At 45.7% G+C, this 26,058-nt stretch overlaps 1 protein-coding gene across 1 annotated transcript in view; it reads right to left on the bottom strand.

Annotated features, from left to right (window-relative positions):
- The window catches only part of LOC145409871 (regulating synaptic membrane exocytosis protein 3-like), a 28,814-nt gene that overhangs the window by 810 nt on the left and 1,946 nt on the right, over positions 1–26,058 (bottom strand). The window contains exon 2 of the mRNA XM_080280149.1: positions 20,945–21,094. Coding sequence (XP_080136275.1) covers positions 20,945–21,094 — 150 coding nt within the window. The remainder of the gene's footprint in view (positions 1–20,944; positions 21,095–26,058) is intronic.

Here is a 26,058-nt window from a genome sequence, read left to right as displayed (position 1 = left end):
AGGTTTGTCAGTCAGCGCAGAGCAGCAGTTAAAGTAGTGCCTCAATACCCCAGGTGGAATTGAAATGGGATCTTAGGAGTATCCAGAGAAGCCTCCTGAAAAACATGGACATTTTGTGTGTGGTAACTACACCTGACAAAAACAAGTATCTATCTATCTATTGCCAAATGCCGTAATCCCATAAGGGGTGGCCACAAACAAATCGCCTCCTTGTCGCCCTGTCCCCCGCCATTTCATTGCCCTGCTCCCAGTTCACACCTCTCTCTCTCATACACACAACAAGTAACTGTATAAAAGTAACAAAAACAATCTTTGAAATTCAGTTGTTTGTTCATAACCACTGAGCCAGGTAGACGACGACGATGGTCATTGTGTGTGTGTGTGTGTGTGTGTGTGTGTGTGTGTGTGTGTGTGTGTATGTGTGTGTGTGTGTGTGTGTGTATGTGTGTGTGTGTGTGTGTGTGTGTGTGTGTGTGTGTGTGTATGTGTGTGTGTGTGTGTGTGTGTATATCAGTCTGTGTCTGTGTGTATATTTGTGTGTCTGAATATTTGTGTGTGTGTGTGTGTGTGTGTGTGTGTGTTTATCAGTCTGTGTCTGTGTGTATGTGTGTGCCTGTGTGTGTGTGTGTGTGTGTGTGTGTGTGTGTGTGTGTGTGTCTGTGTGTGCCTGTGTGTGTGTGTGTGTGTGTGTGTGTGTGTGTGTGTGTGTGTATCAGTCTGTGTCTGTGTGTGTGTGTGTGTGTGTGTGTATCAGTCTGTGTGTGTGTGTGTGTGTGTGTGTGTGTCTGTCTGTCTGTCTGTCTGTCTGTCTGTCTATCTGTGTGTGTGTGTGTCCGTGTCAAAAACTCAAATCTCAGGAAGTATTGATGGCAGAAGGCACAGTTATAAAGTTCAGAGTCACAACCTGAGTTTACACGTCACTCAGCCAGCACTGGGAGTCAGGCAGGATCAATGTACTGTATGGCGGTCAAGTCTTCATCTAACAGTAATTACAGTCTCTCTCTCTCTCTCTCTCTCTCTCTCTCTCTCTCTCTCTCTCTCTCTCTCTCTCTCTCTCTCTCTCTCTCTCTCGACATGGAGGTAAACCTGGAGGTACTGAGGCTGGAAAAGTTTAAAAACCACATCTGCAGTCACCTTTGGAAGTAGGCAGCACTACATCAAGTGAGTGGATGATGGCTGCCACTACATACTCTACAAACTACAGCAACAAGATTTATTCCTGACACACATGTTTGGCTCTTTACAGTAAACATCTCTATCCTCAACAGTAAACAAACTCTATCCTCAAGTAAACAAACTCTATCCTCAACAGTAAACAAACTCTATCCTCAACAGTAAACAAACTCTATCCTCAACAGTAAACAAACTCTATCCTCAACAGTAAACAAACTCTATCCTCAACAGTAAACAAACTCTATCCACAACAGTAAACAAACTCTATCCTCAACAGTAAACAAACTCTATCCACAACAGTAAACAAACTCTATTCTCAAGTAAACAAACTCTATCCACAGGTAAACAAACTCTATCCTCAAGTAAACAAACTCTATCCTTAAGTAAACAAACTCTATCCTCAAGTAAACAAACTCTATCCTCAACAGTAAACAAACTCTATCCTCAACAGTAAACAAACTCTATCCTCAACAGTAAACAAACTCTATCCTCAACAGTAAACAAACTCTATCCTCAACAGTAAACAAACTCTATCCTCAACAGTAAACAAACTCTATCCTCAACAGTAAACAAACTCTATCCTCAACAGTAAACAAACTCTATCCTCAACAGTAAACAAACTCTATCCTCAACAGTAAACAAACTCTATCCTCAAGTAAACAAACTCTATCCTCAACAGTAAACAAACTCTATCCTCAACAGTAAACAAACTCTATCCTCAACAGTAAACAAACTCTATCCTCAAGTTACAGTAAACAAACTTTATCCACAACAGTAAACATGTACCCCCTCCACAATATGTCTACCCCCGATGTATATATGTTCCCCCCCAATGCATACATGCCCCCACTAAATTTGCTAGGTCAGCATGCTCTCCCACGCCTGAAGACGGCGTTATTGCATCAGTTCTTAGCAGACATTCAACAAGGGCAGACTGTTTTACTGTGAGCTTGTAATAAACTCCTTATCTAGCTGTTTGTACACGGAGTTTCTATCACCAGAGTATTGCAAGTTACATTTGGTAGCAGCGGTGTTTCGAACCATCACATTCTGACCGCCTCCTTGGATTTTTAGTGATACAACAAGATACACGACGTCTCGCATCTGCCAGCCTCGCCCCTCCTTCGTGCCTCTATACCTTGGCTGTGCTTTTCGAGTGTACCATTTTTCTCGCCAGTGCTCACCTCTCAAACAACCGCACGTGTCACCGTCGCCGACCTACGCACCTGTTGCACCTGTTCCCAGCACCTGTTCCGGACTCATCATAGCTCCTGCCCCCACGGTGCCACTTATCACTGTCTGCCCGCTGTCTGCCCACCACCATTCTCTGCATTTGTAATTCACCAGCTCTACACCTGCCTTGCGCCGACATCTGCCCTCACCACCCACCACCGGCCTCCGCCGTCGCCCGCATCTGGTCTGCATTACGGAGCCTCCTAAGACCGCCACTCCCTGCCGGTGATTCATCGCGGCGTCTCTTCTCCTCTCCGCCCAGCTGTCTCTGCCCCGCCGCCCCTCCCCGCCCCGCCCCGCCCCGCCCCAGCCCAGCTACGCCCAGCCGCCCTGCACGTCATACATCTCGACCCTCCCGTTTCTACTGTGTAACTATAGTATATATTTCCTTTCTATAGGGATTATCCTCGATTTTCTCTACAGATTGGTTATTGTAAATATTCCATCTCATTTCCATTGCCCCGTTTTCATCTTCACCTACGTTATTTATACTCCATCTCATCCTTCGCATTTTATTTAAACCATCCATGCCCGCACCTTCATTCATTTTCACACCTAGTGTATTCCATTCTCTCATTGTTATTTATACATTTCCACCTACGTATCCATCTTCATCCTTTCATCTTCCATTGCCGCATTCAATGTCATACTTTCCACGTCAACCGCTTACCGCCAGCTCTCTCGACCCGGAAACATCACCTGCTCATACCCCGTCTGCCGACTCTAACACAATCACTCATTTACGAAGTGGCAAAGAGTACCACCGCCCTGTACTTGAGACTCCCGTTTCACTTCCCGCAGAATCACTTACTACCCGTCCTACCCTCGTAAATCCAGATACCTCCTCCTCTCCTCCTGCCTCTACACTCCCTTCTTCTTCCTCTACTCCTTCCACTGTCGTTCCCTCTCCTGCCTCCCTTCATACCCCGTCTTGCTCGCCCTTAACTGCCACTACCTTCTCTCTCTCCCACACCTCTCCTGCCGCCACTTCTGCTCTTCCAGCCATGGCCAACCCTCCACAGTCTATCTATCTCGACGATGCCAATCGTCCCAAATTTACCGGCCAGGACCCAACTTGGTCTGTCTATGATTTCCTCAGAGAAGTCGAAACCGAAATAAATAATAGACAAATTACCGAGGAATCGCTCAAAGTAGCTTACCTCCTCGGTCGCTTGCATCACGGTAAATCAGACATCGGATCCGCGATCCATGCAGGACATTTCGATAGCATTCGTACCTTTGCTGATTTTCGTACGGAACTCATCAGCCTTTGTTGCCAGCATTCAAATACCGCGTCTCTCATGGGATTCATTAATCTCCTAAACCAACTAGATGAGGACTTGCGCGTCCCAGCGCAATATGCCAAGCTCCGCGAAGCTGCCGCCGCCATGAAAGCAACTAGTAGCGAGATGCTCCAATTACTGGTAGGCACGAAATGGTTAGAAGACAAGAATGGCGTTCCAATGCTTTCACTCACCAACTTTGCTGACTTAATTGGTTACCTCAGATTCCTTCACTGGCTTACTCCTAAACAGCGAGAGCTAGCCTTGGAAATCGGTTTCAGTCCAGGAGATAAAATTATTCAGGTCACTAAAGCCATTCATGAAAGAACAGGTTCGAACTACACACGTCAGGGCACCACCCGACCCTTGGCCTCCTCAGTCTGTCACACCTCCATTACCCCAGACCAATCTCGCTCCCGTCCCGCCACACGCGGCAGACCTGCCACACATCGCTCTCCTACCGCAGGCCGTGATCAATCTAGCGCCCGACGGAACAGACAATCTTCGATTCTTTGCTGGTACTGTGGTCATCCTGGACATCGAGCATCCAGTTGCGACCGTACATACAGACGTCCTCACTCCCAAACCAGACAGTGTACGCCTTCCTGCTCATGTCGTCCACACTGCAAATACCACAAATCAAGCACGACTCACACCACTGAGGAATGTCGTTACCTCAACCGCCCACAGTCGGGGGAAGCGCCGCGCCCGTATCGGACCAATATCACGTAGAACCAGAAACCCAACTCCCCATCCGCCATGTAGGTCCCATAACATCCTCGGGTTTAGTCATTCTCGGAAGCAGTCATGACATACCAACGTCATTCTTCTTGGACACAGGATCTATAGTAAATCTCATCTCCGAAAATTCCTTACAAATTATTCATCGCCATCACAGCCACGTCAGTTTCCTAGAACCACCAGACATTCGCCTATGTGGTGTTAACGGCTCAGAGTTTAAGGTTAAGGGAAGAGTCACCCTTGAAGTCAAACTCCACAGAGCTTTGCCCCCTATCCTCATTGAATTTCATGTCACTAATGACTTGCAGTATCCCGCAGATGCCCTTATTGGTTTCTCCACCATGGCACAACATTCCATTGCATTATTACCTGCTTGTGGTAGTATAGACATTTCTGGATTCCCGGTTTACACTATGGAATGTCCCCGTCCTGTTCTTACGATCAAATCAGTCCTTCAATTACCTCTGTCCCTATCACTACCACAAAGTCCAACCCAGCCCAAACCACCACTCTCATCATCTGAGAATACAGAGATCATTCCTTTACTGACTGCGAGCAAGGACATAAATTCCTCAATGTCTCCTGATACATCATCTCAGCCCTCGAACATGGCTCTTACATCCTCTCCCGACAACACTATCGCTGACTCAGACATGTCTCAGTTACCTACCTCACACAGTCTGAATGATCTTCTCCAACACGCAGAGACGAAACGTGCAGTAACGAATACGTGCACAATTTTGTTACCGCATGAGTTCACCAAAGTCTCTGTTTGTGTTGCCGGTGCGAAAGAAGGAGTGGATGTACTAACCCTACCTGAGACGTGTTGTGTGAATGGCTTGACTTATGAGTCAGCGTGGTGTACAGTCTTAGAGGACAGTTTATGCTACCTGTACTTGCTCAATGTCACAAATGCTCCACTAAAACTTAAAAGTGGTGTAAAGATTGGAGACTTCCTAGTATACCCAGCGGCCGTAAAGGTGTGCCAGGATTCCTCAATTCCTACTATTCAGACTGATGATACGCCAATCGGTGTATGTACTATTAACTCTACGGGATCTGCGCCGACGCATTCACCCGATATGCTCTCACATCTCAATTGCACAGATTTCCCAGAACATACGCCTCAACTCCTCGACCTTCTGACCTCGTACAGAAACGTGGTTGCCTTACCCGGTGAACCGATGGGTAGAACAGACCTTGTCAAACATACGATTGAACTACTCCCAGGAACTCAGCCGATTTACATACCAGCGTATCGATTGCCTCACAGCCAGAGAAAGCAAACAGATCAAATGGTACAGAACATGTTAGACCAGGACATTATTGAACCCTCCGTCAGTCCATGGAATAGCCCACTTTTCTTAGTACCAAAGAAGGACGGCAACCTTAGACCAGTAGTCGACTATCGTAAGGTCAATTCTGTCACCGTTCCAGACCGTTTCCCGTTACCTGTCCTCACTGATTTGCTAGAATCCCTTGGTGAAAATAACGTAGTCTTTTCATCTTTAGACCTCCTCAGCGGGTACTGGCAGGTCAAAATGGAAGAGTCCTCTCACCCAGTCACAGCCTTTAGCACCCCTTCCGGACATTTTCAGTTTAAGAGACTCCCTTTTGGTCTGAGAAATGCTCCTTCCGTGTTCATGCGACTTATCCATTCAGTCTTCAGCGGTATGATGGGACACTCACTTTTTGCTTACCTAGATGATATCATTGTTGTGAGTAAATCCATCCCTGATCATTTTACCAAACTCCAGCAAGTCTTTGAACGCCTCCAGCTCGCAGGCCTGAAAATCAATCTCAGTAAATGTGACTTCCTGCGAAAGAAAATCAAATTCCTAGGCCATGTTGTAGATGCACAAGGCATTCATACTAATGAGGATAAAACTAAGGCGATCATTAACTTCCCAGAACCTACCACTACCGACGCTGTACGAAGTTTCCTGGGCCTCAGTGGCTATTATCGTCGCTTTATCCGCGATTACGCGAAGATCGCCGCTCCTCTGACCCACTTACTCAAGCAGAATGTGCCCTTTGTTTGGACTAACGACCAGTCACAGGCTTTCCAAAAGCTAAAGACAGCTCTTGTAAATGCCCCTATTCTAGCGTTCCCTGATTATACCACACCCTCCCTTCTCTGCACAGACGCCTCAGGCACTGGACTTGGTGCCGTTTTGATGCAACTTCGATGAAGCATCAAGGAAGCGCGTAATAGCGTATGCTAGTCGCACCCTTACAACCACTGAACGTAACCACAGTGTCACAGATCTCGAAGCGCTAGCGGTAATCTGGTCCTTGAAACATTTCAGAGATATAGTCTATGGTTATCCAGTGCATATCCAAACAGACCACCTTCCACTATGTGATTTGTTCAAGAATCGCAACCTAACAGGTAGACTAGCTAGATGGTCTATCATCATCCAGGACTTTAATCCCACTTTTCAGTATGTACCAGGCAAGTTGAATGTAGTCGCAGACGCACTCTCACGTCACGTAGCAGCAGCTATAACATCACTGCAGCCTGAAGTAACTGAAAATACTACACTAACGTCAGAAGTTGTTCGAAACTTTCAGCGCCAAGACCCCATGTGGTCCAAAGTCATTTATTTCCTAGAATCTGGCGATGCCTCGACCTTACCTACTCTGCCAGTATCACTAGATGAGTTCATGCTAGATGATGATCTCTTGTACAGGAAAACACTGCTAACAGGCAAAGATATGCCCAATCGCGAAGTACGCCAACTTGTTGTCCCCACTGCCCTGATACCAAAGGTTCTTCATATTGTTCATAATACTCCTCAAGCTTCCCATCCAGGTAAAGACCGATGCTTGCGCCAAGCACGTCTCAGATACTATTGGCCAACCATGCGCCGCGATATCAATGCCCACTGTGACTCTTGCCTCTCCTGCCACCGCCACAAAGGATCAACCGGCTTACCAGCACCTCTCTTACAATACCCAATCCCGTCACGACCATGGGAAACTGTCTCAATCGATCTCTTAAAACTACCTCTCACAGAATCTGGCGCTGAGTACTTGTTCGTAGCGGTCGACCACTTCTCCCGCTACTGTGTCCTCGTCCCCCTCTCCGACAAGACCGCGAAGAGCGTTGCCCGTGCCCTTGTAGATTACATAATTTGCCCGTTCAGTACCCCTCATACCATTCTTACTGACAACGGTACAGAGTTCAACAATAGCCTTCTAGATGAGATCTGTCGCCACTTTCATATCAGTAAGTGCAATGTCGTGCCTAACCATCCGGCTTCCAATGGCCTTGTAGAACGCCACAACCGAAAAATCTTAGAGTGCCTCAGACATCTAGGCTCCCATAGTTCGTCCTGGGATGACTGGATTCCCCAAGTGGCATCTTCCATCAATAGCTCCATCAATGCATCCATTGCTGAATCTCCCTTCTTCGTCCTCTTTGGTTTGGCAAGGACCTCCCATACTCTCTCTCTTATCCTCAAAGCCAGAACCCATCTACAACATGGATGATTATGTTAAACTAAAATTGGCCAACTTCCAGACAATCTACCAGTATGTCCAATCCACTTTGGCTTCCTCTCAGGAGGACATGCTGCAGCGCCAACATAAGTCCGCCTCTCCTATCACTATCAATGTAGGCGATCTTGTCTTTGCCCATTCCCATACGCGTTCCTCTAAGTTGGATGACAAATTTACAGGGCCCCACCGCGTCCTCACTCAACAAGGCAACAAATTTCACCTCCAGGACCTGTCCACTAAGGACACCAGATGGGTCCACGTCAATGACTTAAAGCGAGCACCCCGTGGCCTCGTGTTGGAAGAGTCACTTAAACAACCTCCTGCCCCCTCTTCCCCTCCTCCCATCCCTCAATCTACTCTGTCTCCACCTATCCCTCAGTCTCCTTCCTCTCCACCTCCACCTGCTCATTCTTCAACCAATCAATATCGGTCCAAACTGCGCTCTGCCCATCAACCTCTTCACGACCTTCCCCATTAACTCTACCCTGATTTTCTAGGTACGATGTTAGCGATCTCCCTGCTGGCAGTGCTGACCCTCCTGGGGTCTGGGTCAGGTCAGGACGATGGTGGAGTACGTCCTGGGGCCTTGGTCGGCTCAGGAGGCGAGGTCTCTTTGCGCTACGATCTTGCGCCCCTGGCCGACGTAGCCATTGCCCTACCTGCCTACGTGCACCAGCTCCACGGAATCAGGAACCATCTCACGGCCCTCATGGGGACACACAACCCGAATGAGTATCTCTATAACTTTTTCCTCCCACTCTCCTGGCAATTGCAATACATAAGTAACAGATTCACTGAGCTCAATGACACATTTTCCATTCAGACACTCGTGGGTCATTCTCGTGTGAAACGAGGTCTCTTCGACTTCGGCGGTGAGATTCTGAGTGGCTTGTTTGGCGTTGCTACAGCCCGTGACATTTCTGGCTTCCAATCTGATCTCACTCATTTAGCTTCGGCCCCAGAATCACAACGCCGAGTCCTTAAAATCCAACACACTATGTTACAGAAGCTCACTACCCAACTCAATGAAGTCACGTCCACTCTAAACAATTTCACCGATATCTTACAACGCCACCTTTCTGATCTCAACGTTATCTCTCAGTTCTTCTCCCTCAGACTCACCATAGATAATCTCCAACTGGCCATTGACTCTCTCCTGTCTCAAGTCTCTACCTTGGTTCGTATCCTGGTCGATGCTATCAATGGACGTGTCACTGCCGACTTAGTACCTGTCTCAGCTCTCCGTTCTGTCCTGGAATGGGCTCACTCCACCTTCGGTCTCTCCCCAGTCCTCCCTTACTCCTCCCTTGAATATTATTATCCTGTTCTCGAAGCCACTCTTCTCACTACATACGTCGTCGTCCATATTCCTCTCCGTTCTGCCATAACCTTTAACCTTTTCCACATCATTCTCTTCCCTTTCCGCCTCAACAACTCCTTGTTACAGGTATCTGTTCCTTCAGAATATTTCCTCCTCTCCCATGATCATCTTTCCGTTGCCTTCCTTTCTTCCACAGACCTCCAGCAATGTTCCTCCCTTACTCCGACCTCTCGTCTCTGTGCTGCCCACCTTTTCGCTATCTTCCCTAGCAGTGCTACACCCTGTGAGTCTGCTTTAGTTCGCAACCATTCCATCTACTCGGCCTGTTCTTTTGTCCCAGCTCCTGACCTCCCGGTCCACCATGCTCACCTCAACCATGTCCAGTACTTCTTCTTTGCTGTTCCCATCTCTGTCACAATCATGTGTCCTGGTTCTTCCGTTCGCTCCGTCCCCGCTAGTGGTCTCTACAAAGCACCTGACTATTGTCCCGTCAAATCAGAGTCCGTCATCACTTACGCCACTCGCTATCACCAAGCTGTTCGTAAACACTCCTATGACATCTTTCAACCAATCGACATGCCTTCAACCCTACCATCTGCCAATATTACCATCACCTCCCCTCCCTTGCGCATGCTCACCTTCCTCAATGACAGTGATTTCATTATGGATCAATTTTCTCTGGCCTTCAGCCGTTCATGGGTTCATCCAACAGTTGTGTTTCCCCCTGTGGTTATCGCTTTCATAGGTTTTATACTCATCATCTGTGCAGTGCATTGTTGTGTCGGAAAAATGGAACGTCGACTCCAGGAAATCAGAGTCGCTACAGGCATAGTACGCCCTACACACGACGTAGAAACTTCCCGTACTTAGTGCCCTCGCATTCAGTGACTAGCAATGCCATCTGACAATTTACCAAACTGTTAACGGCACTCTGCCTACTAGAAAATGATGGTATTTCTTTCATGCATTACTCAGTGACAGTGTATCCTACAGAAAATCCACAAAAAAAAAAAAAAAAAAATGAAGGAAGAACAACATTAGAACTCTCCTATCTACTCCTTGTTTATCAAGTATCAAACTATTATTGTGTAATTCCCATTATGTTTATATATACCTTCGACCCTTACTGGATTTGTACCTATTATTCCTTGTATATCTTATATGTATATATCCTTCTAATTCCCTCCCCTCAACATGGCCATGTCTCCCCTACTGCCCCTGTATCATACTTATCCCTTGTACAAACCTCCCGGTCCTACCTTACTACTATAATCACCCACCATTTACCTCCTGGTGTCAGGGGACACCATCTCAGCTACCCGAGGGAGTAGTGTACCCCCTCCACAATATGTCTACCCCCGATGTATATATGTTCCCCCCCAATGCATACATGCCCCCACTAAATTTGCTAGGTCAGCATGCTCTCCCACGCCTGAAGACGGCGTTATTGCATCAGTTCTTAGCAGACATTCAACAAGGGCAGACTGTTTTACTGTGAGCTTGTAATAAACTCCTTATCTAGCTGTTTGTACACGGAGTTTCTATCACCAGAGTATTGCAAGTTACATTTGGTAGCAGCGGTGTTTCGAACCATCACATTCTGACCGCCTCCTTGGATTTTTAGTGATACAACAAGATACACGACGTCTCGCATCTGCCAGCCTCGCCCCTCCTTCGTGCCTCTATACCTTGGCTGTGCTTTTCGAGTGTACCATTTTTCTCGCCAGTGCTCACCTCTCAAACAACCGCACGTGTCACCGTCGCCGACCTACGCACCTGTTGCACCTGTTCCCAGCACCTGTTCCGGACTCATCATAGCTCCTGCCCCCACGGTGCCACTTATCACTGTCTGCCCGCTGTCTGCCCACCACCATTCTCTGCATTTGTAATTCACCAGCTCTACACCTGCCTTGCGCCGACATCTGCCCTCACCACCCACCACCGGCCTCCGCCGTCGCCCGCATCTGGTCTGCATTACGGAGCCTCCTAAGACCGCCACTCCCTGCCGGTGATTCATCGCGGCGTCTCTTCTCCTCTCCGCCCAGCTGTCTCTGCCCCGCCGCCCCTCCCCGCCCCGCCCCGCCCCGCCCCAGCCCAGCTACGCCCAGCCGCCCTGCACGTCATACATCTCGACCCTCCCGTTTCTACTGTGTAACTATAGTATATATTTCCTTTCTATAGGGATTATCCTCGATTTTCTCTACAGATTGGTTATTGTAAATATTCCATCTCATTTCCATTGCCCCGTTTTCATCTTCACCTACGTTATTTATACTCCATCTCATCCTTCGCATTTTATTTAAACCATCCATGCCCGCACCTTCATTCATTTTCACACCTAGTGTATTCCATTCTCTCATTGTTATTTATACATTTCCACCTACGTATCCATCTTCATCCTTTCATCTTCCATTGCCGCATTCAATGTCATACTTTCCACGTCAACCGCTTACCGCCAGCTCTCTCGACCCGGAAACATCACCTGCTCATACCCCGTCTGCCGACTCTAACACAATCACTCATTTACGAAGTGGCAAAGAGTACCACCGCCCTGTACTTGAGACTCCCGTTTCACTTCCCGCAGAATCACTTACTACCCGTCCTACCCTCGTAAATCCAGATACCTCCTCCTCTCCTCCTGCCTCTACACTCCCTTCTTCTTCCTCTACTCCTTCCACTGTCGTTCCCTCTCCTGCCTCCCTTCATACCCCGTCTTGCTCGCCCTTAACTGCCACTACCTTCTCTCTCTCCCACACCTCTCCTGCCGCCACTTCTGCTCTTCCAGCCATGGCCAACCCTCCACAGTCTATCTATCTCGACGATGCCAATCGTCCCAAATTTACCGGCCAGGACCCAACTTGGTCTGTCTATGATTTCCTCAGAGAAGTCGAAACCGAAATAAATAATAGACAAATTACCGAGGAATCGCTCAAAGTAGCTTACCTCCTCGGTCGCTTGCATCACGGTAAATCAGACATCGGATCCGCGATCCATGCAGGACATTTCGATAGCATTCGTACCTTTGCTGATTTTCGTACGGAACTCATCAGCCTTTGTTGCCAGCATTCAAATACCGCGTCTCTCATGGGATTCATTAATCTCCTAAACCAACTAGATGAGGACTTGCGCGTCCCAGCGCAATATGCCAAGCTCCGCGAAGCTGCCGCCGCCATGAAAGCAACTAGTAGCGAGATGCTCCAATTACTGGTAGGCACGAAATGGTTAGAAGACAAGAATGGCGTTCCAATGCTTTCACTCACCAACTTTGCTGACTTAATTGGTTACCTCAGATTCCTTCACTGGCTTACTCCTAAACAGCGAGAGCTAGCCTTGGAAATCGGTTTCAGTCCAGGAGATAAAATTATTCAGGTCACTAAAGCCATTCATGAAAGAACAGGTTCGAACTACACACGTCAGGGCACCACCCGACCCTTGGCCTCCTCAGTCTGTCACACCTCCATTACCCCAGACCAATCTCGCTCCCGTCCCGCCACACGCGGCAGACCTGCCACACATCGCTCTCCTACCGCAGGCCGTGATCAATCTAGCGCCCGACGGAACAGACAATCTTCGATTCTTTGCTGGTACTGTGGTCATCCTGGACATCGAGCATCCAGTTGCGACCGTACATACAGACGTCCTCACTCCCAAACCAGACAGTGTACGCCTTCCTGCTCATGTCGTCCACACTGCAAATACCACAAATCAAGCACGACTCACACCACTGAGGAATGTCGTTACCTCAACCGCCCACAGTCGGGGGAAGCGCCGCGCCCGTATCGGACCAATATCACGTAGAACCAGAAACCCAACTCCCCATCCGCCATGTAGGTCCCATAACATCCTCGGGTTTAGTCATTCTCGGAAGCAGTCATGACATACCAACGTCATTCTTCTTGGACACAGGATCTATAGTAAATCTCATCTCCGAAAATTCCTTACAAATTATTCATCGCCATCACAGCCACGTCAGTTTCCTAGAACCACCAGACATTCGCCTATGTGGTGTTAACGGCTCAGAGTTTAAGGTTAAGGGAAGAGTCACCCTTGAAGTCAAACTCCACAGAGCTTTGCCCCCATCCTCATTGAATTTCATGTCACTAATGACTTGCAGTATCCCGCAGATGCCCTTATTGGTTTCTCCACCATGGCACAACATTCCATTGCATTATTACCTGCTTGTGGTAGTATAGACATTTCTGGATTCCCGGTTTACACTATGGAATGTCCCCGTCCTGTTCTTACGATCAAATCAGTCCTTCAATTACCTCTGTCCCTATCACTACCACAAAGTCCAACCCAGCCCAAACCACCACTCTCATCATCTGAGAATACAGAGATCATTCCTTTACTGACTGCGAGCAAGGACATAAATTCCTCAATGTCTCCTGATACATCATCTCAGCCCTCGAACATGGCTCTTACATCCTCTCCCGACAACACTATCGCTGACTCAGACATGTCTCAGTTACCTACCTCACACAGTCTGAATGATCTTCTCCAACACGCAGAGACGAAACGTGCAGTAACGAATACGTGCACAATTTTGTTACCGCATGAGTTCACCAAAGTCTCTGTTTGTGTTGCCGGTGCGAAAGAAGGAGTGGATGTACTAACCCTACCTGAGACGTGTTGTGTGAATGGCTTGACTTATGAGTCAGCGTGGTGTACAGTCTTAGAGGACAGTTTATGCTACCTGTACTTGCTCAATGTCACAAATGCTCCACTAAAACTTAAAAGTGGTGTAAAGATTGGAGACTTCCTAGTATACCCAGCGGCCGTAAAGGTGTGCCAGGATTCCTCAATTCCTACTATTCAGACTGATGATACGCCAATCGGTGTATGTACTATTAACTCTACGGGATCTGCGCCGACGCATTCACCCGATATGCTCTCACATCTCAATTGCACAGATTTCCCAGAACATACGCCTCAACTCCTCGACCTTCTGACCTCGTACAGAAACGTGGTTGCCTTACCCGGTGAACCGATGGGTAGAACAGACCTTGTCAAACATACGATTGAACTACTCCCAGGAACTCAGCCGATTTACATACCAGCGTATCGATTGCCTCACAGCCAGAGAAAGCAAACAGATCAAATGGTACAGAACATGTTAGACCAGGACATTATTGAACCCTCCGTCAGTCCATGGAATAGCCCACTTTTCTTAGTACCAAAGAAGGACGGCAACCTTAGACCAGTAGTCGACTATCGTAAGGTCAATTCTGTCACCGTTCCAGACCGTTTCCCGTTACCTGTCCTCACTGATTTGCTAGAATCCCTTGGTGAAAATAACGTAGTCTTTTCATCTTTAGACCTCCTCAGCGGGTACTGGCAGGTCAAAATGGAAGAGTCCTCTCACCCAGTCACAGCCTTTAGCACCCCTTCCGGACATTTTCAGTTTAAGAGACTCCCTTTTGGTCTGAGAAATGCTCCTTCCGTGTTCATGCGACTTATCCATTCAGTCTTCAGCGGTATGATGGGACACTCACTTTTTGCTTACCTAGATGATATCATTGTTGTGAGTAAATCCATCCCTGATCATTTTACCAAACTCCAGCAAGTCTTTGAACGCCTCCAGCTCGCAGGCCTGAAAATCAATCTCAGTAAATGTGACTTCCTGCGAAAGAAAATCAAATTCCTAGGCCATGTTGTAGATGCACAAGGCATTCATACTAATGAGGATAAAACTAAGGCGATCATTAACTTCCCAGAACCTACCACTACCGACGCTGTACGAAGTTTCCTGGGCCTCAGTGGCTATTATCGTCGCTTTATCCGCGATTACGCGAAGATCGCCGCTCCTCTGACCCACTTACTCAAGCAGAATGTGCCCTTTGTTTGGACTAACGACCAGTCACAGGCTTTCCAAAAGCTAAAGACAGCTCTTGTAAATGCCCCTATTCTAGCGTTCCCTGATTATACCACACCCTCCCTTCTCTGCACAGACGCCTCAGGCACTGGACTTGGTGCCGTTTTGATGCAACTCGATGAAGCATCAAGGAAGCGCGTAATAGCGTATGCTAGTCGCACCCTTACAACCACTGAACGTAACCACAGTGTCACAGATCTCGAAGCGCTAGCGGTAATCTGGTCCTTGAAACATTTCAGAGATATAGTCTATGGTTATCCAGTGCATATCCAAACAGACCACCTTCCACTATGTGATTTGTTCAAGAATCGCAACCTAACAGGTAGACTAGCTAGATGGTCTATCATCATCCAGGACTTTAATCCCACTTTTCAGTATGTACCAGGCAAGTTGAATGTAGTCGCAGACGCACTCTCACGTCACGTAGCAGCAGCTATAACATCACTGCAGCCTGAAGTAACTGAAAATACTACACTAACGTCAGAAGTTGTTCGAAACTTTCAGCGCCAAGACCCCATGTGGTCCAAAGTCATTTATTTCCTAGAATCTGGCGATGCCTCGACCTTACCTACTCTGCCAGTATCACTAGATGAGTTCATGCTAGATGATGATCTCTTGTACAGGAAAACACTGCTAACAGGCAAAGATATGCCCAATCGCGAAGTACGCCAACTTGTTGTCCCCACTGCCCTGATACCAAAGGTTCTTCATATTGTTCATAATACTCCTCAAGCTTCCCATCCAGGTAAAGACCGATGCTTGCGCCAAGCACGTCTCAGATACTATTGGCCAACCATGCGCCGCGATATCAATGCCCACTGTGACTCTTGCCTCTCCTGCCACCGCCACAAAGGATCAACCGGCTTACCAGCACCTCTCTTACAATACCCAATCCCGTCACGACCATGGGAAACTGTCTCAATCGATCTCTTAAAACTACCTCTCACAGAATCTGGCGCTGAGTACTTGTTCGTAGCGGTCGACCACTTCTCCCGCTACTGTGTCCTCGTCCCCCTCTCCGACAAGACCGCGAAGAGCGTTGCCCGTGCCCTTGTAGATTACATAATTTGCCCGTTCAGTACCCCTCATACCATTCTTACTGACAACGGTACAGAGTTCAACAATAGCCTTCTAGATGAGATCTGTCGCCACTTTCATATCAGTAAGTGCAATGTCGTGCCTAACCATCCGGCTTCCAATGGCCTTGTAGAACGCCACAACCGAAAAATCTTAGAGTGCCTCAGACATCTAGGCTCCCATAGTTCGTCCTGGGATGACTGGATTCCCCAAGTGGCATCTTCCATCAATAGCTCCATCAATGCATCCATTGCTGAATCTCCCTTCTTCGTCCTCTTTGGTTTGGCAAGGACCTCCCATACTCTCTCTCTTATCCTCAAAGCCAGAACCCATCTACAACATGGATGATTATGTTAAACTAAAATTGGCCAACTTCCAGACAATCTACCAGTATGTCCAATCCACTTTGGCTTCCTCTCAGGAGGACATGCTGCAGCGCCAACATAAGTCCGCCTCTCCTATCACTATCAATGTAGGCGATCTTGTCTTTGCCCATTCCCATACGCGTTCCTCTAAGTTGGATGACAAATTTACAGGGCCCCACCGCGTCCTCACTCAACAAGGCAACAAATTTCACCTCCAGGACCTGTCCACTAAGGACACCAGATGGGTCCACGTCAATGACTTAAAGCGAGCACCCCGTGGCCTCGTGTTGGAAGAGTCACTTAAACAACCTCCTGCCCCCTCTTCCCCTCCTCCCATCCCTCAATCTACTCTGTCTCCACCTATCCCTCAGTCTCCTTCCTCTCCACCTCCACCTGCTCATTCTTCAACCAATCAATATCGGTCCAAACTGCGCTCTGCCCATCAACCTCTTCACGACCTTCCCCATTAACTCTACCCTGATTTTCTAGGTACGATGTTAGCGATCTCCCTGCTGGCAGTGCTGACCCTCCTGGGGTCTGGGTCAGGTCAGGACGATGGTGGAGTACGTCCTGGGGCCTTGGTCGGCTCAGGAGGCGAGGTCTCTTTGCGCTACGATCTTGCGCCCTGGCCGACGTAGCCATTGCCCTACCTGCCTACGTGCACCAGCTCCACGGAATCAGGAACCATCTCACGGCCCTCATGGGGACACACAACCCGAATGAGTATCTCTATAACTTTTTCCTCCCACTCTCCTGGCAATTGCAATACATAAGTAACAGATTCACTGAGCTCAATGACACATTTTCCATTCAGACACTCGTGGGTCATTCTCGTGTGAAACGAGGTCTCTTCGACTTCGGCGGTGAGATTCTGAGTGGCTTGTTTGGCGTTGCTACAGCCCGTGACATTTCTGGCTTCCAATCTGATCTCACTCATTTAGCTTCGGCCCCAGAATCACAACGCCGAGTCCTTAAAATCCAACACACTATGTTACAGAAGCTCACTACCCAACTCAATGAAGTCACGTCCACTCTAAACAATTTCACCGATATCTTACAACGCCACCTTTCTGATCTCAACGTTATCTCTCAGTTCTTCTCCCTCAGACTCACCATAGATAATCTCCAACTGGCCATTGACTCTCTCCTGTCTCAAGTCTCTACCTTGGTTCGTATCCTGGTCGATGCTATCAATGGACGTGTCACTGCCGACTTAGTACCTGTCTCAGCTCTCCGTTCTGTCCTGGAATGGGCTCACTCCACCTTCGGTCTCTCCCCAGTCCTCCCTTACTCCTCCCTTGAATATTATTATCCTGTTCTCGAAGCCACTCTTCTCACTACATACGTCGTCGTCCATATTCCTCTCCGTTCTGCCATAACCTTTAACCTTTTCCACATCATTCTCTTCCCTTTCCGCCTCAACAACTCCTTGTTACAGGTATCTGTTCCTTCAGAATATTTCCTCCTCTCCCATGATCATCTTTCCGTTGCCTTCCTTTCTTCCACAGACCTCCAGCAATGTTCCTCCCTTACTCCGACCTCTCGTCTCTGTGCTGCCCACCTTTTCGCTATCTTCCCTAGCAGTGCTACACCCTGTGAGTCTGCTTTAGTTCGCAACCATTCCATCTACTCGGCCTGTTCTTTTGTCCCAGCTCCTGACCTCCCGGTCCACCATGCTCACCTCAACCATGTCCAGTACTTCTTCTTTGCTGTTCCCATCTCTGTCACAATCATGTGTCCTGGTTCTTCCGTTCGCTCCGTCCCCGCTAGTGGTCTCTACAAAGCACCTGACTATTGTCCCGTCAAATCAGAGTCCGTCATCACTTACGCCACTCGCTATCACCAAGCTGTTCGTAAACACTCCTATGACATCTTTCAACCAATCGACATGCCTTCAACCCTACCATCTGCCAATATTACCATCACCTCCCCTCCCTTGCGCATGCTCACCTTCCTCAATGACAGTGATTTCATTATGGATCAATTTTCTCTGGCCTTCAGCCGTTCATGGGTTCATCCAACAGTTGTGTTTCCCCCTGTGGTTATCGCTTTCATAGGTTTTATACTCATCATCTGTGCAGTGCATTGTTGTGTCAGAAAAATGGAACGTCGACTCCAGGAAATCAGAGTCGCTACAGGCATAGTACGCCCTACACACGACGTAGAAACTCCCCGTACTTAGTGCCCTCGCATTCAGTGACTAGCAATGCCATCTGACAATTTACCAAACTGTGAACGGCACTCTGCCTACTAGAAAATGGTGGTATTTCTTTCATGCATTACTCAGTGACAGTGTATCCTACAGCAAATCCACAAAAAAAAAAAAAAAAATGAAGGAAGAACAACATTAGAACTCTCATATCTACTCCTTGCTTATCATGTATCAAACTATTATTGTGTAATTCCCATTATGTTCATATATCCCTTCGACCCTTACTGGATTTGTATCTATTATTCCTTGTATATCTTATATGTATATATCCTTCTAATTCCCTCCCCTCAACATGGCCATGTCTCCCCTACTGCCCCTGTATCATACTTATCCCTTGTACAAACCTCCCGGTCCTACCTTACTACTATAATCACCCACCATTTACCTCCTGGTGTCAGGGGACACCATCTCAGCTACCCGAGGGAGTAGTGTACCCCCTCCACAATATGTCTACCCCCGATGTATATATGTTCCCCCCCAATGCATACATGCCCCCACTAAATTTGCTAGGTCAGCATGCTCTCCCACGCCTGAAGACGGCGTTATTGCATCAGTTCTTAGCAGACATTCAACAAGGGCAGACTGTTTTACTGTGAGCTTGTAATAAACTCCTTATCTAGCTGTTTGTACACGGAGTTTCTATCACCAAAGTATTGCAAGTTACAAACAAACTCTATCCTCAACAGTAAACAAACTCTATCCTCAACAGTAAACAAACTCTATCCTCAAGTAAACAAACTCTATCCTCAACAGTAAACTCTATCCACAACAGTAAACAAACTCTATCCTCAACAGTAAACAAACTCTATCCTCAACAGTAAACAAACTCTATCCTCATGTAAACAAACTCTATCCTCAACAGTAAACTCTATCCTCAAGCTCTATCCATCTATCTATCTATCTATCCATCTATCTATCTATCTTGTTATGGTGTATATTACGATGCACTCTTAACCCTTAATTAATCACTAAAAGGGATAAGGTAAAGTTCACAAGAAAACAAACTTAACTATACACTATAACACACACACACCAAATAAGAATACAGGATTCATTTTACAAAAGGGGAATTCATATAGGCCTCAGAATACAAATATAATCAAGTTTTTTCTTACCAAACCAGAATACAATCAGTGGAGGCTAAAATACTCACACAGCTCGAGGAAGCTTGGAGACTTGTTGATGTACAATCCAGGTATAATTCACACACTAGTGTAAATGGAGAAGTGAACCAAAAACGGGAAATGGTGCACAAACAGTGTGTTTTGTAATCAAAATCATGTATTGAGTAACGTGTGAAAATATAAGGGAAAGTGCAACAAAATATGACAAAAGTGTAACGTGACAATAAGCGACAAAATGTGAGAAAACTGTGACAATATATTTACAAATGTGAACAAATGTGACTCTCACATTGTCCTCAAGCTTATAAAGCAGACTTACTCGGCCTGTCTTGGCTAACTAGCCACTAGGCTGTCTTAAGTGCAATCTCCAGCCACTTACAAACAGTGGCACCTGCTACCACTGGCGGCCTTACACATATTACACAAACCAATGGTGTGCCGTCAAGAAAGCAAAGAAAGCATTATTTAGGCTTCTGTTGGCACTCTCATTGGCTCCTGCCACACTGTAAGTTACACCCACTACCTTCAAGGACATAAGGGTTTTCTGCGCAATTTGTGGGAAAAACAACTAGTGTGTTATCAGTGCAGAAGGCAAAGTTGACCACTGAGTATATACAGCTGGGGTCTAGCTTACCCTGACAGCCAGCAATACTGATAAAAAACAGATGTATCAATCTTGGCAGCTCGCCTGTCTCCTTTCATTATCACTTTATCTTCTATTTCACCATTCACTACTGGGTAACTACGCCAGTGACAATCTATCTATCTATCTATCTATAGCCCGATGCCCTAATCCCACAAGGGGTGGCTGCAGACAAACCGCCTCCAAGTTGCTCTGTCACCCACCATTTGACTGCCCTCCCACGAACTCTCTCCCTCATATACCTCTCAACTCCATCCCTCCACCTCATCCTCAGTCTCCCCCTCCTCTCTCCCTCCTCAAGTCATAGCAAACGCACTCTATCAAGTAAACCAACTCTATCCTCCAAGTTACAATACACAACGGTACACGATCTATCCTTGTGGTGGTACTGACCTGGATCCTGACCTGATGCGGCCGAGGGGAGCCCCCGTGCGCTGTTGACCACGACCTCCAGCTGCCCCTTGGTCAGTGTAAGCGCCAGGTGGATCTCCCCGAGCGTGAAGTCATCTGTAGAAGGCAGGCCGTTGGCTCCGATCCTTGTCACTCAGCACAGAACTACACTTAAATTTATCCTCACTATTTTGATGATTTGATTCACTTTCCGAGTCTCATAATTCAGCATGAAGATGTATATAAACTTATCCCAGCTAATATTTATGATTTTATCCCAATATCCGATCTTTACGTCACTCAGCAAGGAGATATATTTATATTTATCCCAGCTAATATTTATGATTTTATCCCAATATCCGATCTTTGCGTCACTCAGCAAGGAGATATATTTAATTTTATCCCAGCTATTATTTATGATTTTATTCACTTTCAATCCACTTAAATTCAGCACAAAGGTATATTTAATTTTATCCCAGCTATTATTTATGATTTTATCCACTTTCCGATCATTCAGGGAAGGGTTAGACGTTTACTAATATATCTCTAACACGAGAAGCGGAAGAAAATCACCATCAACGGCAAAGATAAACACATATTCAAAATTCTTCACCCATGGAATCTGGATATATATTTAAATTTATCATAGTTTTGACAATTCTATCGACTTCCAATTTTATCTACTTCCTGAATTTTAATGGAGGAGTTGGATATGCAATGAATAAACCCCTTAAAACGAAAACCATTTGCTGAAAAAAAATCATGACAGCAAAAATAAAAAAATAAAAAAAAATAGATTCTTGACCAGAGGAATCCAATGTCTTTTAAAATTTATTCCTGCCATACTGACGATTTTATCCATTTTCAAAAATTCATGGAGGGTTAGATATGGCATGAATAAACCCCTTCAGTATGAGGACCATAAATAAAATTGCCGATAAAATAAAATAGATATAAATACCCCATCCAGATCTGAGGGGTTATGTGGCACTAAGACTCCCTAGCACCTTCTCCTCAGTGATTTATTTTACCTGGTACACCTTAATATTTTCCCGTACTCATCATCATCATCCGGACCTCCTTTCCCACCCTACGGTAGGGTGAGGAGTAGCAACGTTCAGATAGCCTAACTTTGTCCAGTCCAATGGGCCACGCTTCCATCCACTCACCATTCAAGCCCCCGGAATCCTGGCTCTATCTGATACACCCAAAACATTCACTACATTCTGTAGCTTCACATAAACGTATCCGATAGAGTCAATCCAGACGCTGTCACGTTAAAACGGGGTGCCCAGCCCAATGGGCCATGCTCCCATTCACTCATCATTCAAGCCCCCGGAATCCTGGCTCTATCTGATACGCCAAAAACATTCACCACTTTCTGTAGCTTCGCATAAACGTATCTGATAGAGTCAACCCAGACACTGTCATGTTAAAAAGGAGTGTCAAATCCCTGATCATGCACTTCACACAACATTCATCCAGCCAGCTCGATCTCATGTCAGTTCCCTAGCCTCACCGACTTCCATACCTTTCTTCCTCACATACTCATCCACTATATCCCTCCACCTTCTCCTTGGCCTACCTCACCTCCTCCCTCCTTCAACTTCATCCATCTAGCTCGATCTCTTGTCAGTCCCCTAGCCTCACCGACTTCCATACCTTTCTTCCTCACATACTCATCCACCATATCCCTCCACCTTCTCCTTGGCCTACCTCTCTTCCTCACACACTCATCCATCATATCCCTCCACCTTCTCCATGGCCTACCTCGCCTCCTCCCTCCTTCAACTTCATCCAGCCAGCAGTATCTCTTGTCAGTCTCCTGGCCTCATCCCAATATTATGCTATGCCTCAATATTTCTTTTCTTATTACTGACAATGTTCTGGTATCGTACAGTAAGCTTTTCAGAGTCCGACAGTCAATTCTCCCGGGCATGTGGCGGTTTGTTCTATTTATCTATCTATCTATCTATTGCCAGACGCGTGGCCAAAGATAAATAGCCTCGCATGTCACCCTGTCCCCCGCCATTTCACTGCCCTGCCCCCAGCTCACGCCCACCCACGTCCAATGTGGCTACTTTACAGGGTTAGTTATGCAAACTTCCAACCACACCCATGCCCCCACACACCCACCCACACCTACTCCCTCACACATCCACACGCACACACCTAATCCCTCACACACCCACATCTACTCCCTCACACACCCACACCTGTACACACACACACCTACTCCCTCACACACCCGCACACACACACCCACACCTGCACACATTCATACCCACACCCACCCACACCTGCATCCACCCACGCCCACACTCACCCAGGCCTGCACCCACCCACACCCGCCCCCACACAAGCATAAACACACCTGTATATTGACAAACTTCATACACATTCCCTTTTTATGTGTATGGAAATTCTAATTGAAATGAATAATTCAAAACCTAAAATGTGTTAGGAACCTTTAATATTTTAGGCAGACACAATCAGTACTGGGATATTATGGTGTATATATCAAAACAAATCTATCTACTGCCAGACGCCTTAATCCCGTATGGGGTGGCCACAAACAAATCGCCTCCATGTCACCCTGTCCCCTGCCATTTCACTGCCCTGCTCCCAGCTCACACACCCCTCTCTCATATACCTCTCCGCTCCATCCCTGCATCTCATCCTCAGCCTCCCCCTCCCTTTCCCCCCTCCATCTCACCCACACACACTCTCCTCGTCAGTCTCTCACTCTCTATCCTCTCCACATGGCCAATTTTATCTATACACTGATAAATCAGTTCTTATTGAAAACCTATGGGAGAATAAATCACTTAGGGAGTAGTGTTAGGGAAATAAGACTAGCATAACATTTGCTTCCATCAATAAAATTAATACTGAGGTGTAAATGGGAGAATGAATCACTTAGGAAGGGGCATTAAGGTCACAAAAGCCACTTGAAATAAGATCCTTGGTCACTTACAACATCAATCATAATATCAGAGAAAAGATCAATTATTTCAGAAAGAATATTAAAGAAAAATGTCTGTTATTCGAAAAACCAAGAGATCAGAGGAAGAGTCAGATTTATCACAAAGCATGATTTTAAAAGATTCTATATATCACACATTTATATAACTAGAAATAATGATAATGTTATTTCACAAACTATAACTTTAAAAGATTCTATATATCACACATTTATATAACTGGAAATGATGATAATATTTTTCCACAAACCATTATTTTCAAAGATTCTCTATATCACACACTAATAAAACTAGAAATGCTGGTGGTTAACTAAATGTTCTACTATTTCTCTACCTTTAAATAACTAATGGAGAACTAGAACACCGAGAAGAACACTAACATGCCAATAATTCCAGAGAAAAAAGTGACGCAAGCGGTGAGTAACCAGAATTTCAAATTGAACAGGTTTATAACAATTCCACACCATTGATCTACACCAACTAATATCACGATAGATAAAACTAACAGACCAATATATATATAATTTTTTGGGGGGTCTCAGCTACGAAAAAATCACACCGAAAATTGCCATCTACAAAACTGGGACTATGATAAGCTGTTTGGCATACCCGGCTTTGTGCCCCAGGGAGATATTTTGATTTTGAGTTTTTGAATTTTCAGTTAGACCATTTTTGAAAATTTGACTCAGTTTAGAAGAGCCTTTGGACTTGCTGTTGTTGTTATTGATGTTGTTGATGTAGTAGTAGTAGTGGTAGCAGTAGTAGTAGTAGTAGTAGTAGCAGTAGTAGTAGTAGTAGTAGTAGTAGTAGTGGTGGTGGTAGTAGTAGTAGTGGTAGTGGTGGTGGTGATATTGTTATTATTGGCATAGTCGCGGCGCGTGACTCTGAGGTTGTTATTATCGTGCTCTGGCAACCTACCATTCAAAAGTGCGTCTGATTTCGTGTATAATATGAGACGCATGTGATTCGTGTATAATATGTTCGTGTATAATAATATTCGTGTATAATATATTCGTGTATAATATATTCGTGTATAATAATATTCGTGTATAATATATTCGTGTATAATAATATTCGTGTATAATATATTCGTGTATAATATATTCGTGTATAATAATATTCATGCATAATAATATTCGTGTATAATATGTTCGTCCATAATAATATTCGTGTATAATATATTCGTGTATAATATATTCGTGTATAATATATTCGTGTATAATATATTCGTGTATAATATATTCGTGTATAATAATATTCGTGTATAATATATTCGTGTATAATATATTCGTGTATAATATATTCGTGTATAATATATTCGTGTATAATAATATTCGTGTATAATATATTCGTGTATAATATGACACAAACTCAGACGCACTTTTGAACATTAGGTTGCCAGGGTACGATAAGGACTACCTCAGAGTCGTGCGCCGCCACTATAGTCGTGTTGATGTTGTTGTATTGATGATGATGTTGATGTTAATTGCTGATGCTGTTGATGTGATTATTGCCAGTGCTGGTGGTTATTATTACTGCTGCTGTGATGTTATTGATGGTGTTACTGATTCTTATTGATGTTATTGATGATGTTATTGATTCTTATTGATGTTATTGATGATCCTGATATTATTATTGTTCTTATTGGTTATTGTTATTGTTAATGTGATACTGATGTTATTGATGATGTTGATATTAATGTTGTTGTTACTGGTTATTATTACTGTTGATGTGATGTTACTGATGTTATTGATGATGTTGATATTATTGTTGTTATTGGTTATTACTGTTGTTGATGTGATGTTATTGATATGTTGATATTACTGTTGTTGTTACTGGTTATTATTACTGTTGATGTGATGTTATTGATGTTGTTATTGGTAGTTAGTGCTATTCACGTTATTTTGGCGCCATGTTTATTTAGAAATGAACCCAGTGGACTGCAGGCTTACTCCAATCCACTATCCCTCTAAAATTACCCCACAGTTGCTCTTCTAAACCGACTGGAATCAAAAAACAGATAAATATACACATCCTGGGACACAAAATGGTATACATGAAGACGAGGAGAGACTAAAAGAATATATAGATCTATCCTAAGGCTGGGTTGGGGGCAGACTGACCCTCCTCACT

This window comes from Coenobita brevimanus, chromosome 9, assembly GCF_032717465.1.
Source record: "Coenobita brevimanus isolate Jiangsu-jjx chromosome 9, ASM3271746v2, whole genome shotgun sequence".
Lineage (NCBI taxonomy): Eukaryota > Metazoa > Arthropoda > Malacostraca > Decapoda > Coenobitidae > Coenobita > Coenobita brevimanus.
The sequence above is the reverse complement of the archived record's forward strand: the minus strand, read 5'-3'. Positions and strand labels throughout refer to the sequence as shown.